This window comes from Cetorhinus maximus, unplaced genomic scaffold (genome assembly GCF_964194155.1).
Source record: "Cetorhinus maximus unplaced genomic scaffold, sCetMax3.hap1.1 HAP1_SCAFFOLD_1691, whole genome shotgun sequence".
NCBI lineage: Eukaryota > Metazoa > Chordata > Chondrichthyes > Lamniformes > Cetorhinidae > Cetorhinus > Cetorhinus maximus.
Window position 1 is genome coordinate 50,001 of NW_027597631.1, and position 16,705 is coordinate 66,705.

The 16,705-nt window shown below is 50.6% G+C and overlaps 1 protein-coding gene across 1 annotated transcript in view; it reads left to right on the top strand.

Moving 5' to 3' along the window:
* The window catches only part of LOC144676550 (scavenger receptor cysteine-rich domain-containing protein DMBT1-like), a gene marked incomplete at its 5' end in the record, with an annotated part of 57,687 nt that extends 41,262 nt beyond the window's left edge, over positions 1–16,425 (top strand). Inside the window, 4 exons of the mRNA XM_078536953.1 lie at positions 3,674–3,967; positions 10,018–10,305; positions 14,067–14,183; positions 16,346–16,425. Coding sequence (XP_078393079.1) covers positions 3,674–3,967; positions 10,018–10,305; positions 14,067–14,183; positions 16,346–16,425 — 779 coding nt within the window. The remainder of the gene's footprint in view (positions 1–3,673; positions 3,968–10,017; positions 10,306–14,066; positions 14,184–16,345) is intronic.
* Positions 16,426–16,705: the final 280 nt, after the last annotated feature.

The following is a 16,705-nucleotide window of genomic DNA, read 5'->3' on the forward strand; positions in this document are numbered from 1 at the left end:
GGAATGGGTGCGTTTTTCCCCTCCTACGTGGGATGTTGGCATCGCTGGCAATGCCAGCATGTGGCGCCCGCCCTTAACTGGACAGAGGGCAGTTTAGATTCAACCTCTATGCTGTGGCTTGAGAGGGACCAAGTGAGGGTGGCTGATTCCCTCCCCAAAATGGCATGAGTGAACCGGATGGGTTTGTACTACCATCAATGATCCTTTCGCCATTACTGACGCTCGATTTCAATTCCCATTCTTAAAATTGATTCACTTGCGCTATTAACATGGAAAATAGGAGCAGGAGAAGGCCATTCGGCCCTTCGAGCCTGCTCCGCCATTCATTATGATCGTGGCTGATCATCCAACTCGATAGCCTGTTCCCTGCTTTCTCCCCATAACCTTTGATCCCTTTCGCCCCAAGAGCTATATCTAACTCCTTCTTGAAAACATACAATGTTTTGGTCTCAACTACTTTCTGTGGTAGCGAATTCCAAAGGCTCACCACTCTCTGGGTGAAGACATTTCTCCTCATCTCAGTCCTAAATGGTCTACCCCGTATCCTCAGACTGTGGCCCCTGGTTCTGGACTCCCCCACCATCGGGAACATCCTTCCTGCATCTACCCTGTCCAGTCCTGTTAGAATTTTATAGGTTTCTATGAGATCCCCCCTCATTCTTCTGAACTCCAGCGAATATAATCCTAACCGACTCAATCGCTCCTCATATGTCAGTCCCGCCATCCCAGGAATCAGTCGGGTAAACCTTCGCTGCACTCCCTCTATAGCAAGAACATCCTTCCTCAGATAAGGAGACCAAAACTGCTCACAATATTCCATGTGTGGTCTCACCAAGGCCCTGTGTAATTGCAGCAAGACATCCCTGTTCCTGTACTCGAATCCTCTGGCTATGAAGGCCAACATCCCATTTGCCTTCTTTACCGCCTGCTGCACCTGCATGCTCACCTTCAGCGACTGGTGTACGAGGACACCCAGGTCTCGATGCACATTTCCCTCTCTCAATTTACAGACATTCAGATAATAATCTGCCTTCCTGTTTTTTCAACCAAAGTGGATAACCTCACATTGCTCCACATTATACTGCATCTGCCATGCATTTACCCACTCACTCAGCTTGTCCAAATCACACTGAAACATCTCTGCATCCTCCTCACAGCTCACCCTCCCACCCAGCTTTGTGTCATCTGCAAATTTGGAGATATTACATTTAGCTCCCTCACCTAAATCATTAATACATATTGTGAATAGCTGGGGTCCCAGCGCCGATCATTAACTGAATTCTGTGAGTGGGATTTCAACCCACTGCTGGAGGTGTCAGCTGTGGCTCAGTTCATAGCACCTTTGCCTCTGAATCAGAGGGTTATGGGTTCATGTCCCACTCCTGGAAACCAAGAACTGTGATTGTACTTGAAAGAGTTGCAATCTGTGACTGTTGATAACTCGAAAGAGTTTCAACCCACTGCTACATCCATGACCTTCCTTCCATCAAAATGTCCGAAGCGGGGATGTTCCCTGTTATTGCACAATGTTCAGCACCATTTGCAGGCTGGGTGTGGAGAGGATATCCCCTCTTGTGGGAGAATCAGGAACCAGGGGTCTCTGCTTCAATATAAGGGGTCCCCAGTCAAGTCGGCGATGAGGAGAATATTTTTTTTCTCTCAGGGGGTTGTGAGTCTCCGGAACTCTCTTCCTGCAAAGGATTGGGAAGCTGAGCCTTTGGATATTTTGCAGCTGGAGTTGGAGAGATTCTTGGTGAGCAAGGTGGGGGTGATAGGTTATCGGAGGGGGAGAGGGAGGTGGGATGCAGATTTCAGGTTACGATCAGATCGGCCACGGTCTTATTAAATGGCGGAACAGGCTTGAGGGGCCGAGTGGTCTCCTCCTGCTCCTTTTCCATATGTTGGTATTCCCACCTAGCCTAGTATGGCTGCATTATGGTCAGTCTCTTCGCCTGGGTAATTGATGTAGATTGCAAAATAGACAGCGCTGACCCCACTTGCCCTTCACTACTTAAATACAATATTGGGCTGGACATTGAAGAACCATAGAACCATAGAGCGCTACAGCACAGAAAACAGGCCATTCGGCCCTTCTAGTCTGTGCCGAAATATTATTCCGCTAATCCCATTGACCTGCGCCAAGTCCATAACCCTCCAGACTTCTCCCATCCATGTATCTATCCAATTTATCCTTAAAACTTAAAGAGTGAGCCCACATTTACCACGTCAGATGGTAGCTCGTTCCACACTCTCACCACTCTCTGAGTGAAGAAGTTCCCCCTAAACCTTTCCCCTTTCACCCTAAAGCCATGTCCTCTCGTGTTTATCTCTCCTAATCTAAGTGGAAAGAGCCAACTCGCGTTTACTCTGTCTCTACCCCTCACCATTTTGTAAACTTCTATCAAATCTCCCCTCATCCTTCTACGCTCCAAGGAATTAAGTCCGAACCTGTTTAATCTTTCCCTGTAACTCAACTCCTTAAGTCCCGGCAACATCCTAGTAAATCTTCTCCGCGCTCTCTCGATCTTACTGATATCCTTGAGGGAATTCCGCCGCTCTTGTTTGGGTAGCGGCGTGGTGCTTTATTCTGAACCTCTAGCTGAGAGGCCTGAGCCAAGATCCAAAGAAAAAAGCTCCACCGGCAATGTTGCACTCCCTCAGTAATGGCCGCACCCACCCCTCCATCCCCACCCCGGGTGTCAGTCCCAGGCTGGTGATGCGGAGGACATTGGGTTCCCATTGGGGCCAGATTGGCAACGCTGAGCTTTGGTGAGGGGAAGTAGCTCAAGATCACGCCCTCTCCCTGCCCCTTTTCAGGGAGAGAGTTCCAGGAACCCACGACCCCTCCGAAAGAGAGAGAGAGAGAGAAACCTCCTCATCTGTTTTAAATGGGGGGACCCCTTAATTTTTAAGCAGCGACTCCTCATTCTAGACTCTCCCAGAAGAGGAAATGTCCTCTCCACACCCACCCGGTCAAGACCCCTTCAGGATCTTTAAATGTTTCAATGAAGCCACCTCTTACTGTCCTCCCGGCTACTGTGTCAGCTGTGGCTCAGTCCATAGCACCCTCGCCTTTGAATCAGAAGGTTGTGGGTTCACGTCCCACTCCCGGAAACCAAGAACTGTGATTGTACTCGAAAGAGTTACATGCGATCTGTCGATAACTTGAAAGAGTTACTGTTCATTTCAATTTGATGGCATCACTAACTTCCTTAACCACCGATGGTGCAAGGTTCTTGCAACACTGTTCTTCCTTGGTGAAATATATCCCCGCCCTGCCTCAACCTTTCTGTTTAACTGTCTAAAACTCCACATCTCGCTATTTAGTTTAAAGCCCTCTCGCCTGCCCTAGTTATAGGACTCGTCAGATCACTGGGCCCAGCACGGTTGATGTGAAAGCCAGTTAGTGATGCTATCGAATTAGAATGAACGGTAACTGGGAGATCAGTAAGAGGGTGACTTAATAAAAACATGTCGGATCCTGAGGGGTCCTGACAGGGTGGGTGTGGAGAGGGTGCTTCCTCTTGTGGGAGAATTTCCTCTTGAGTAGGAACTCCAAGCGGATACAAGCTGAGCCTGTCCAGCCTGGTCCTGGTATCCGTCCGGTGAACCTTCCCGGAACTGCTAGCCTTTTCTCTAACTGCTTCCGTCCGCCGTGTTATTCCCCCACCAGGGGTCAGACCCACCATCCTGCTGGAGCCCAACTACAGTGTATTCCTCAAAGTAGAGTCGGTTAACGTTACCTGCACCATCTGGGAACGCAACACCAGCCGGGGGATTGATTTTTACCTGGACGGCTCCTTTCTGACCCATCGTGACATCGGGCCCGGGAGAAACTCCGCCAGTGTGCGAGTGGCCAACTTGACCTCCAAGGGCGCTGGGAGGTACAGCTGCAAATATGGGAACCAGCTGGCCGGGGAGTACGCGAATTCTTCCCTCGATGCCTCGGTGCACATCGCCGTGACAGGTGAGCAGGGGAGACGTTTTACAAGCACTGCTCGGGTACCGATGCGCGCTCACCTGAAGGGGACGCGTGGCGTGGGTGGGGGTGATAGATACGGAAGGGGAAGATGGACGGTGGGGCGACTGAATGTGACTCAGGCTGAGACAAATCGAGGGAGAATGGCGAAGAGAGAGTGAGAGAAACCAAAAAAAAGAGGGAGGGAGGGAGAGAGACAGAGGGAGACAGACAGAGACAGGGAGGGAGAGAGAGAGAGAGGCAGAAAGGGAGATACAGAGAGAAGGGGAGGGACAGAAGGAATGAGAGAGAAGGGGCGACAGAGGGAGAGAACGAGACAGAGAGGGGGAGAGGCAGAGAAAGAGAGAGAGAGAAAGATCGAGAGATAGACAGGTAGACAGACAGAAGGAGAGAGAGACTGAGAGAGAGAGAGAGAGAGAGAGAGACAGACATAGAGACAGAGAGAGAGAGCGATATAGAGAGAGAGACAGAGGGGGAGAGAGAGAGGCAGAGACAGAGAGAGACAGGTAGAGAGAGACAGAGGGGGAGAGACAGAGGCAGAGACAGAGTGGGACAGGGTGAGGGAGACAGGGTGAGGGAGACAGAGAGAGAGAGACAGAGAAAGAGAGGGAAAGATCGAGAGATAGACAGGCAGAACGACAGAAGGAGAAAGAGACCGAGAGAGAGAGAGAGAGAGAGAGGGAGAGAGAGATAGGCAGAGAGTGGGAGGCAGAGAGAGAGAGAGAGTGACAGAGTGACAGACAGACAGACAGACAGAGAGGGAGAGAGAACGACAGATAGAGAGAGACAGAGGGGGAGAGAGAGAGACAGAGAGGGAGAGAGAGAGAGGCAGAAAGGGAGATACAGAGAGAAGGGGAGGGACAGAAGGAATGAGAGAGAAGGGGCGACAGAGGGAGAGAACGAGACAGAGAGGGGGAGAGGCAGAGAAAGAGAGAGAGAGAAAGATCGAGAGATAGACAGGTAGACAGACAGAAGGAGAGAGAGACTGAGAGAGAGAGAGAGAGAGAGACAGACATAGAGACAGAGAGAGAGAGCGATATAGAGAGAGAGACAGAGGGGGAGAGAGAGAGGCAGAGACAGAGAGAGACAGGTAGAGAGAGACAGAGGGGGAGAGACAGAGGCAGAGACAGAGTGGGACAGGGTGAGGGAGACAGGGTGAGGGAGACAGAGAGAGAGAGAGACAGAGAAAGAGAGAGAAAGATCGAGAGATAGACAGGCAGAACGACAGAAGGAGAAAGAGACCGAGAGAGAGAGAGAGAGAGAGAGAGAGAGGGAGAGAGAGATGGGCAGAGAGTGGGAGGCAGAGAGAGAGAGAGAGTGACAGAGTGACAGACAGACAGACAGAGAGGGAGAGAGAACGACAGATAGAGACAGAGGGGGAGAGAGAGAGACAGGGAGGGAGAGAGAGAGAGGCAGAAAGGGAGATACAGAGAGAAGGGGAGGGACAGAAGGAATGAGAGAGAAGGGGCGACAGAGGGAGAGAACGAGACAGAGAGGGGGAGAGGCAGAGAAAGAGAGAGAGAGAAAGATCGAGAGATAGACAGGTAGACAGACAGAAGGAGAGAGAGACTGAGAGAGAGAGAGAGAGAGAGGCAGAGAGTGGGAGGCAGAGAGAGAAAGAGAGAGAGAGAGAGAGACAGACAGAGAGACAGAGAGAGAGAGTGAGATAGAGAGAGAGACAGAGGGGGAGAGAGAGAGGCAGAGACAGAGAGAGACAGGTAGAGAGAGACAGAGGGGGAGAGACAGAGGCAGAGACAGAGTGGGACAGGGTGAGGGAGACAGGGTGAGGGAGACAGAGAGAGAGAGAGACAGAGAAAGAGAGAGAAAGATCGAGAGATAGACAGGCAGAACGACAGAAGGAGAAAGAGACCGAGAGAGAGAGAGAGAGAGGGAGAGAGAGATAGGCAGAGAGTGGGAGGCAGAGAGAGAGAGAGTGACAGAGTGACAGACAGATAGACAGAGAGAGGGAGAGAGAACGACAGATAGAGAGAGACAGAGGGGGAGAGAGAGAGACAGAGGGGGAGAGAGAGGCAGAGACAGAGAGAGACAGATAGAGAGAGACAGAGGGGGAGAGAGAGAGACAGAGACAGATAGAGAGACAGAGAGCGACAGAAGGGGAGAGAGAGAGGCAGAGACAGACAGGGTGGGACAAGGTGAGAGAGAGAGACAGCTGTAGATAGATAGAGAAAGAGGAAGTGTGTGCGTGTGTGAGAGAGAGAGAGAGTGAGAGTGAGTGTGAGAGAGACAGGCAAAGAGGGAGAGAGAGAGAGAGTGCGAGACAGAAACAGAGAAAGCAAAAAGAGAGAGACTGAGAGGTAGACCGTGAGAGACAAAGAGAGAGAGAGAGAGAGGGGGACAGAAACAGAGAGAGAGAGAGCAAAAAGGAAGAAAGAGAAAAGGAAAGGAAGAAAGGAAGATGGAGAAAAAGGAAGGGAAAAAGTAATAAAGAAAGAAGGAACGAAGGAAACAAATAATAAAGGAAGTAAGAATGAAATAAAGAAAGGAAAAGAACGCAGGGAGGAAAGCTGGGAAAGAGGAAAATAAAAACAAAGGAGAGGTGGTGGGTTATCTTAAAAAAGAAACATTCTGAATCTCAGAGCCTCACAAGCTGATGTTACGTCCCACTCAGTAAGTTTCCTGTCCGCAATGCAGGCGGGAGGCAGCACCTTAGCGCACAGCAAGATCCCACAAAGCGTAAGGTGGTCAGCAAACCCGGGCCGCCTGCTTTGCTGCCGCCGGGCATCGGGTCCCACGGCTGCGCAGGTCAGCACCTTGCGGAGGCCCCTAACAGTGTCGGCTAACCGTCATACTGCATTGCTCCGAGGGCTTGCCCAGTTTTCACCAATCGGTGTTGGCCCTGGGCACGGGAAGGGTAACAGAAGGAGGGAGCTAAAGGAAAGAGCGGGAGAGCAGAGAAATAGAGAGAGAGAGAGAGCTCGAATTCGTACCGCACGTGTTGGGAACTCCCCGGGGAAGTTGAGAGGCAAGTGCGTAATTTGGAGGAGATGGGAATATCCACCTAAACAGCCTCGATTGGCTCGAGCGCAGATGGGATCAATCCCGTTTCGCGTCGTGGGAGTTTGAAAATTGCTCCATGCGCAGTTTCTGCGCTGAATAGTGGGAAGTAGGGAGGTCATGTTGGGAGTTGTATAGAGCCTCGGTGAGGCCACAGCTGGAGTACTGTGTGCAGTTCTGGTCGCCACATTATAGGAAGGATGTGAGGGCACTGGAGGGGGTGCAGAGGAGATTCACCAGGATGGTGCCTGGGATGAAACGTTTAAGTGATGAAGAGATGTTGGATAGACTTGAGTTGTTGTCGTTGGAGCAGAGAAGACTGAGGGGCGACCTGATCGAGGTGTACAAGATTATGAGGGTCATGGACAAGGTGGATAGGGAGCAGCTGTTCCCCTTAGTTGAAGGGTCAGTCACAAGGGGGCATAAGTTCAAGGTGAGGGGGGCAGGAGGTTTAGAGGGGTGGTAAGTGAGGAAAAGCTTTTTGACCCAGAGGGTGGTGAGGGTCTGGAATGCACTGCCTGGGAGGGTGGTGGAGTCGGGTTAGCCTCACACCCTTTAAAAAGTACCTGGATGAGCACTTGGCATCGTCATAACATTCAAGGCTATGGGGCCAAGTGCGGGTCAATGGGATTAGGTCGGTAGGTCAGGTGTTTCTCACGTGTCGGTGCAGACTCGATGGGCCGAAGGGCCTCTTCTGCACTCTGTGTGATTCTGTGGAGTGCAGCAGGTTTGGGAAGATATAAGCCTTTCTTAAACATACAGATACACTCCCTATCATCCACACACACACACACGCACACACACACACGATCTCTCACACACACTGTCATGTTTACACGTACTCTCATACACTCATACTCTCATACACTCTCTCACATATACACTCAGACACACAGGTACACACACACACTCTCTCACACACAGACACAAACTCTCTCTCTCACACACACGTACACACACACACTCTCACACACAGACACAAACTCTCTCACACACACGTACACACACACACACTCTCTCTCACACACAGACACAAACTCTCTCACACACACGTACACACACACACTCTCTCTCACACACAGACACAAACTCTCTCACACACACGTACACACACACACTCTCTCTCACACACAGACACAAACTCTCTCACACACATGTACACACACACACTCTCTCACACACAGACACAAACTCTCTCTCTCACACACACGTACACACACACACACACTCTCTCACACACAGACACAAACTCTCTCTCTCACACACACGTACACACACACACACACTCTCTCTCACACACAGACACAAACACTCTCTCTCACACGTACACACACACACTCTCTCTCACACACAGACACAAACTCTCTCACACACACGTACACACACACTCTCTCTCACACACAGACACAAACTCTCTCTCTCACACACACGTACACACACACACACTCTCTCACACACAGACACAAACTCTCTCTCTCACACACACACACACACTCTCACACACAGACACAAACTCTCTCTCTCACACACACGTACACACACACACACACTCTCACACACAGACACAAACTCTCTCTCTCACACACACGTATACACACACTCTCTCACACACAGACACAAACTCTCTCTCTCACACACATGTACACACACACACTCTCTCTCTCACACACAGACACAAACTCTCTCTCTCACACACTTTCATTCACTTCACTCATCCGCACTCACACGTTGACACACAGACGCTCAAACACGTACACACTCACATACACACACACAGTCTCATACACACACATATTGTCACACACAGACACTCAAACACGCACACAGTCTCATACACACACGCACACACTCACACACACACACACACACTCAATCTCTCATACACATAAACACACATTGGCAGACACAGACAATCACCGACATTCAAACACACACACACACTCTCACACAGTCCCTCTCTCTCACACACGCACTCTCATAAACATGCACACGCACACACTCTCATACACACTCACAGGCCCCCACACACAGACTCTAATACGCACAACTCACACACACACGTAAACGCATTCTGTCTCGTGCAAATACACACACTCACGCATTCACACACAAACTCAAATGCTGCAGCCCATGCGGTGTAGGTACACCCACAGTGCTGTTAGGGAGGGAGTTCCAGGATTTTGTCCCTGTGGTGTAGGTACACCCACAGTGCTGTTAGGGAGGGAGTTCCAGGATTTTGTCCGTGTGGTGTAGGTACACCCACAGCGCTGTTAGGGAGGGAGTTCCAGGATTTTGTCCCTGTGGTGTAGGTACACCCACAGCGCTGTTAGCGAGGGAGTTCCAGGATTTTGTCCCTGTGGTGTAGGTACACCCACAGTGCTGTTAGGGAGGGAGTTCCAGGATTTTGTCCCTGTGGTGTAGGTACACCCACAGTGCTGTTAGGGAGGGAGTTCCAGGATTTTGTCCCCGTGGTGTAGGTACACCCATGGCGCTGTTAGGAAGGGAGTTCTATGATTTTGACCCAGCGACAGTGAAGGAACGGCCGATATATTTCCAAGTCAGGATGTTGAGTGACTTGGAGGGGAACTTCCAGGTGGTGGTGTCCCCATGTGTCTGCTGCCCTCGTCCTTCTAGATGGCAGTGGTTGTGGGTTTGGAAGGTGCTGTCTTAGGAGCCTTGGTGAGTTGCTGCAGTGCATCTTGTAGATGGTACACACGCTGCTGCTACTGTGCGTCGGTGGTGGAGGGAGTGAATGTTTGTGGATGGGGTGCCGATCAAGCGGGGCTGCTTTGTCCCGGACGGTGTCGAGCTTCTCGAGTGTGGTGGGAGCTGCACTCATCCAGGCAAAGTGGGGAGTATCCCATCACACTCCTGACTCGTGCCTTGTAGATGGTGGACAGGCTTTGGGGGAGTCAGGAGGGTGAGTGACTCTCCGCAGGATTCCCAGCCTCTGACCTGCTCGAGTAGCCACTGCCTTTATCTGCCGCGCGGTTATTCATTCTTCTGCATGTTCATCCATACAGATCCCCTGCAGACTCCCAATATAGCCTTATTCACCGTCAGAGGGATGAATCTCATCAACTGCACGGTCCAGAACAACACAGGGAACGGCACAATGTACTTACTGGAGTTGGAGGCCAGCGGGTCTAGGCAAGTTCAACACGCGGAAGTGTTGAATTTCACCTCGACGTTTCCGTTGAATAACAGTGATGGCAACATTGCTGGCCGCTACGTCTGTTTATACGAGGTGCAAGTCAAGGGTAGATCGTTCAACTCCACCTACACCGAGTCTGTCCTAGTCGCTGTTCCAGGTGAGTGAGATTCAACTTTCCATCAACGCTCTTGGTAAACTAAGGCACCAGGCATTCTTCATGTTCTTGTGGTCAGCAGCAGTTGACCAAATGTCAAGCCAGATAACATTGACTTTTCCTCATTCACTGAGGGGGTGTGGGCGTCGCTGGCTGGGCCCAGCTTTTACTGCCCTTCCCTAATTGCCCCTTGAGGTGGTGGATGAGCCGCCTTCTTGACCTGCAGCAGTCCCTGTGGTTTAGGGTACGCCCACAGTGCTGTTAGGGAGGGAGTTCCAGGATTTTGTCCCTGTGGTGTAGGTACACCCACAGCGCTGTTAGGGAGGGAGTTCCAGGATTTTGTCCCTGTGGTGTAGGTACACCCACAGCGCTGTTAGGGAGGGCTTTCCTGGATTTTGTCCCTGTGGTGTAGGTACACCCACAGCGCTGTTAGGGAGGGCTTTCCTGGATTTTGACCCAGTGACAGTGAAGGAACGGCCGATATATTTCCAAGTCAGGATGGTGAGCGACTCGGACGGGAACTTCCTGGTGGTGGTGTTCCCATCTATCTACTGCCCTTTTCCTTCTTGATGGTACTGGTCGTGGGTTTGGAAGGTGCTGTCTAAGGAGCCTTGGTGAGTTGCTGCAGTGCATCTTGTAGATGGTACACACACTGCTGCTACTGTGCGTCGGTAGTGGAGGGAGTGAATGTTTGTGGATGGGGTGCCGATCAAGCGGGGCTGCTTTGTCCTGGACGGTGTCGAGCTTCTTGAGTGTTGTGGGAGCTGCACTCATCCAGGCAAGTGGGGAATGTCCCGTGGTGGAATTTGAGAATGTTTGTGGACGAGTTTACTGAGACAGGGAGAGTCAATTCTCTGGAGGGTTTGGAAACAAGGTTGAGAAGCGATGGACAAAATCAAATTTAAAAAAGCAGACACATGAAAATATACAATTTTCTGAGCAAAATTTAAATGTCAAAAGAGTAAATTGTCAAGATGTTTAAAAAGTGAACAGAGTGGGTGAGAGTGTGTGTGGTGGGGTGAGTGTGAATGAGAACACTTGAGACTGGGAGTGCGGCAGACATAAACAGTGTCCCTTCCCTCTCACTCTCTCTACACACAGGCACTGACACACACACACACAACACACACACACACAACACACACACACACGCACACACACAACACATACTCACCCCTCACACACACACACACACTCAACCCTCACACACACACACACACTCCCCTCACACACACACACACACTCACACATAACCATCTCAGGCACACACTCTCCCTTTCACACATATAAACCCACCCCTCTCACACACACACACTCACCCATCACTCACACACACACACACTCACCCATCACTCACACACACACTCAACCCTCACACACACACACACACACTCACCCATCACTCACACACACACACTCAACCCTCACACACACACACGCTCACCCATCACTCACACACACACACTCAACCCTCACTCACACACACACTCAACCCTCACACACACACACACACTCACCCATCACTCACACACACACTCAACCCTCACACACACACACACTCACCCATCACTCACACATACACACTCAACCCTCACACACACACACTCACCCATCACTCACACACACACACACTCAACCCTCACTCACACACACACACTCACCATCACTCACACACACACACACACTCACCCATCACTCACACACACACACTCACCATCACTCACACACACACTCACCCATCACTCACACACACACTCAACTCTCACTCACACACACACACTCACCCATCACTCACACACACACACTCACCATCACTCACACACACACACACACTCACCCATCACTCACACACACACACTCAACCCTCACTCACACACACACACTCTCACCCATCACTCACAAACACACTCAACTCTCACTCACACACACACACTCACCCATCACTCACACACACACACTCACCATCACACACACACACACACTCACCCATCACTCACACACACACACTCAACCCTCACACACACACACACTCAACCCTCACTCACACACACACACACTCAACCCTCACTCACACACACACACGCTCACCCATCACTCACACACACACTCACCCCTCACTCACACACACCCTTACCCATCACTCACACACACACTCAACCCTCACACACACACACACGCTCACCCATCACTCACACACACACACTCAACCCTCACACACACACACGCTCACCCATCACTCACACACACGCTCACCCATCACTCACACACACACTCACCCATCACTCACACACACACACTCAACCCTCACACACACACACGCTCACCCATCACTCACACACACGCTCACCCATCACTCACACACACCCTTACCCATCACTCACACACACACTCAACCCTCACACACACACGCTCACCCATCACTCACACACACGCTCACCCATCACTCACACTCACACTCACCCATCACACACACACACACTCAACCCTCACACACACACACGCTCACCCATCACTCACACACACACTCTACCCATCACTCACACACACTCACCCATCACTCACACACTCACCCCATCACACCCTACGCAAACACACACATACACACTCCTAGACACACACACACAGACAAACACACACACATACTCATCCCTCACACACACACAGTCACCCCCTGTCCCACCCTATGTAAACACACACATACACACGCTTCTCACACACACACACACACACACTCTCCTCAGTATCTCTCACTCTCCCCCTCACACACACACTCACACGCCTCTCTCTCTCTCTCTCACACATACACATCCCTCACACACACTCACGCAAACTACCCTTACACACACACTCTCTCACACACACATTCATCCCTCATTCACACACACACACACACACACATGCACATACATAAACACACACCCCTCACATGCATGCACATGCACACACACACACTCACCACTGAGTCACACACTCACTCACCCCTCACTGACACACATACACACACCCCCCTCTCATTCACAAACACACACACACACACTCAACCCTCACAAACAGACGCACACACTCAACCCTCACACACTCATGCCTCACATGCATGCACGTGCACACACACACTCACATGCCCTCTCTCTCTCTCCCTCACACACACACACACACTGACATGCCCTCTCTCTCTCTCCCTCACACTCACACACACAATCACCCCTCCCTCTCTCTCTCTCACACACACACACACACTTCCCTCATATATACGCACACACACACACACTCACTCCCCCCCCACACACACACACTCACCCCGACACACACTGCCCTCTCGATTGGGCACTCTAGAGTCTAGTTGTTTCGTACGGTAGCTGCGAAGAACCTATAATGGGGGAGATGGTTAGCAAGTGTAATGGCCAATTTTGCTTGGATGTGCACTGCTTAAGGTGCTGACAAGGTGAGCACTAAGTGTATCACACACTCCGAGTACCCCCGTGCTGTCGTTGAAGGGAACTGAGGTCGACCAATGAGATGATCAAGAGGAATGTGCAGATGGAGAATGACCATCACACCATCTCAGCACATTAACTGATAAAGCTTCTAACGTCTTCCACCTCCTATACACAACTGATCACAGCAATGGCGGCCGAGGGACCTTATGCAAGAGACAGATGCATGGATGCAATTGTGTTCAATGGATCTGGCGTCAAATAAACAATGAAACTGATACAGTCAAAAATGACCCACGTTGTTTTCTTTCTCTCTCAATGTCATTGTAGCCTCCCCGAATGTGAAGAAAATCGTTGGCTGGTTCTTAGCTACGCTGATACTCCTCATGATTCTGGTCCTTTCCGTGTATTACTTCAGAAAGCCGAAGACTTGCAAGACCAAACGTGGTAAGATGGATACTTTCTGTCCATGTCTTTATTACTTCCCCTACTTTGCATCGCATATGTTGCGACGAGAGGACCAAGTTCACTCTTAGGGTGTGATCCCCACTGTAGGTCAGTGGCTGGTCATCCTGCAAGGAGCTCAACGCCATTCGGAGCAAAGAATCCCGCTTGACTGGCTCCCCATCCACAAACATTCACTCCCTCCACCACCGACGCACAGTGGCAGCCGTGTGTGTACCATCGACAAGATGCGCTGCCTTGTCCCTTCCAGTGGAATTATACTTCTCGCATTGAAACAAATGCATTTCGGACCCCCCCCCGCCCCCAGTCCCACACAGTGACAACGCAGGTGGATAAGGTAGTCAGGAAGGCATATGGCATGCTTGCCTTCATCGGCAGGGGTATTGAGTATAAAAGCTGGGAAGTCATGCTGCAGCTGTGTAGGACTTTGGTTAGGCCACACTTGGAATATTGCGCGCAATTCTGGACGCCACATTACCAGAAGGATGTGGAGGCGTTGGAGAGGGTGCAGAGGAGGTTGACCAGGATGCTGCCTGGTCTGGAGGTTATTAACCATGAGGAGAGGTTGGAGAAACTCGGATTGTTCTCACTAGAGCGACGGAGATTGAGGGGCGACTTGATAGAAGTTTACAAAATGATGAGTGGCATGGACAGAGTAGATAGTCAGAAGCTTTTTTCCCAGGGTGGAAGAGTCAATTACTAGGGGAATATAGATTTAAGGGGAGAGGAGAAAACTATAGAGGGGATTGAGGGGCAAGTTTTTTACGCAGAGGGTAGTGAGTGTCTGGAATTCGCTGCCAGAGGAGGTGGTGGAAGCAGGTACGATAGTGGTGTTTAAGAGGCAGCTGGACAAATACATGAATAGGATGGGAATAGAGGGATACGGACCCCGGAAATGCAAAATGTTTTAGTTTGACGGGCAATATGATCGGCGCAGTCTTGGAGGGCCGAAAGGCCTGTTCCTGTGCTGTACTTTTCTTTGTTCTTTGTTCACTGCAGTGACTCACCAAGGCCCCTTCGACAGCACCTCCTAGGGGAGCTGGTGTACTGTGGTGGTGGCACTAGCAACGCAGAGACCCAGGGCAACGCTTTGGGGACATCGGATCAAATCCCGTCACAGACGCTGGTTGAATTTTAGTTCGGTTAACAAATCAGGAATATAAAGCTTGGCATGAAACTGTCGTCGATTGCCGGGAAATCCCACCTGGTTCATCGATGTCCTTTAGGGAAGGAAGTCTGGCGTCTTTGCCTACATGTGACTCCAGACACACAGGGATGTGGTTGACTCTTAACTGCCCTCTGAAGCGCCCTAGCAAGGTTGGGCAGTTAGAGACTGGCAACACTTTCTGGCCGTGCCAACGATGTCTACATCCCACGAATGTTCCAAAAAAAAAATACACCCGTCAACTCTACCGCCTAGAAGGGCATGGGCAGCAGACACATGGGGAACACCACCACCTGGAAGTTCCCCTCTGCGTCACTCACCATCCCGACTTGAAAATATATCGGCCGTTCCTTCACTGTCGGCTGGGTCAAAACCCTGGATGGTCAACGATGGTTACATCCACCTAAAATGAGTTTTTGAAAAATGTTTTTATTTCATGTTATGTTTTAATCAAACTGGCTATAATTCTTGGTACGTTGTGTTTGAAGACTAGGCTTTTATTCACTGGAGCTTAGAAGAATGAGAGGAGATCTCATTGAAACATATAACATTCTGACAGGGCTAGACAGACTGGATGCAGGGATGATATTTCCTCTTGAGTGGGTTGGGAGGGGGTGTATTCTAGAAGGAGGGGTTACAAACTCAGGATATTGGGGGAGACCATTTAGGACTGAGATGAGGAGAAACTTCTTCACTCAGAGGGTAGTGAACCTGTGCCATTCTCCACCACAGGAAGCTGTGGAGGCGGAGACGCTGAATATATTTAAGAAGGAAATAGATAGATTTCTGGACTCCGAAGGTGTCAAGGGGTGTGGGGAGAGAGCGGAACGATGACGTTGAGATAGGGGATGAGCCATGATCTTATTGAAGGGCGGAGCAGACTCAAAGGGCCGAATGACCCACTCCTGCCTTCCATTTCCTATGTTTCTAAACAACTCTGTCTACAACTCTATTAACACGATCTTTCTCCCGCCCACAGAATACAGGATTTACGTGCGAGAAAGACTTCTCGACGACGTGACACATATCGAAGCCATCGATGATGATACTCCTTTTTAAATGGACGCTATTTTTACGTACTGTATTTGGATGATCCGTGAAGATATTGGGGGCTGGTGGGAGGTGGGGGGCGGGGGGAAGGGTTGGGGGTAGAATTTGTTCTGTGCGGCAGAGCAGTATCCCTCTGGCCTTCAGTTATACTCGCTGCCCAGATGTAGATTTAGAGGTCAGCAATTGAAGTGGCCATTGGCCGCTCGTGTAACAAGCGCCCGCTGCAACTTGGGATCCTCTCGCGATCAGGCCCAAGGTTAATGTTTTTACCCCCAGTCTGTTGGACGCG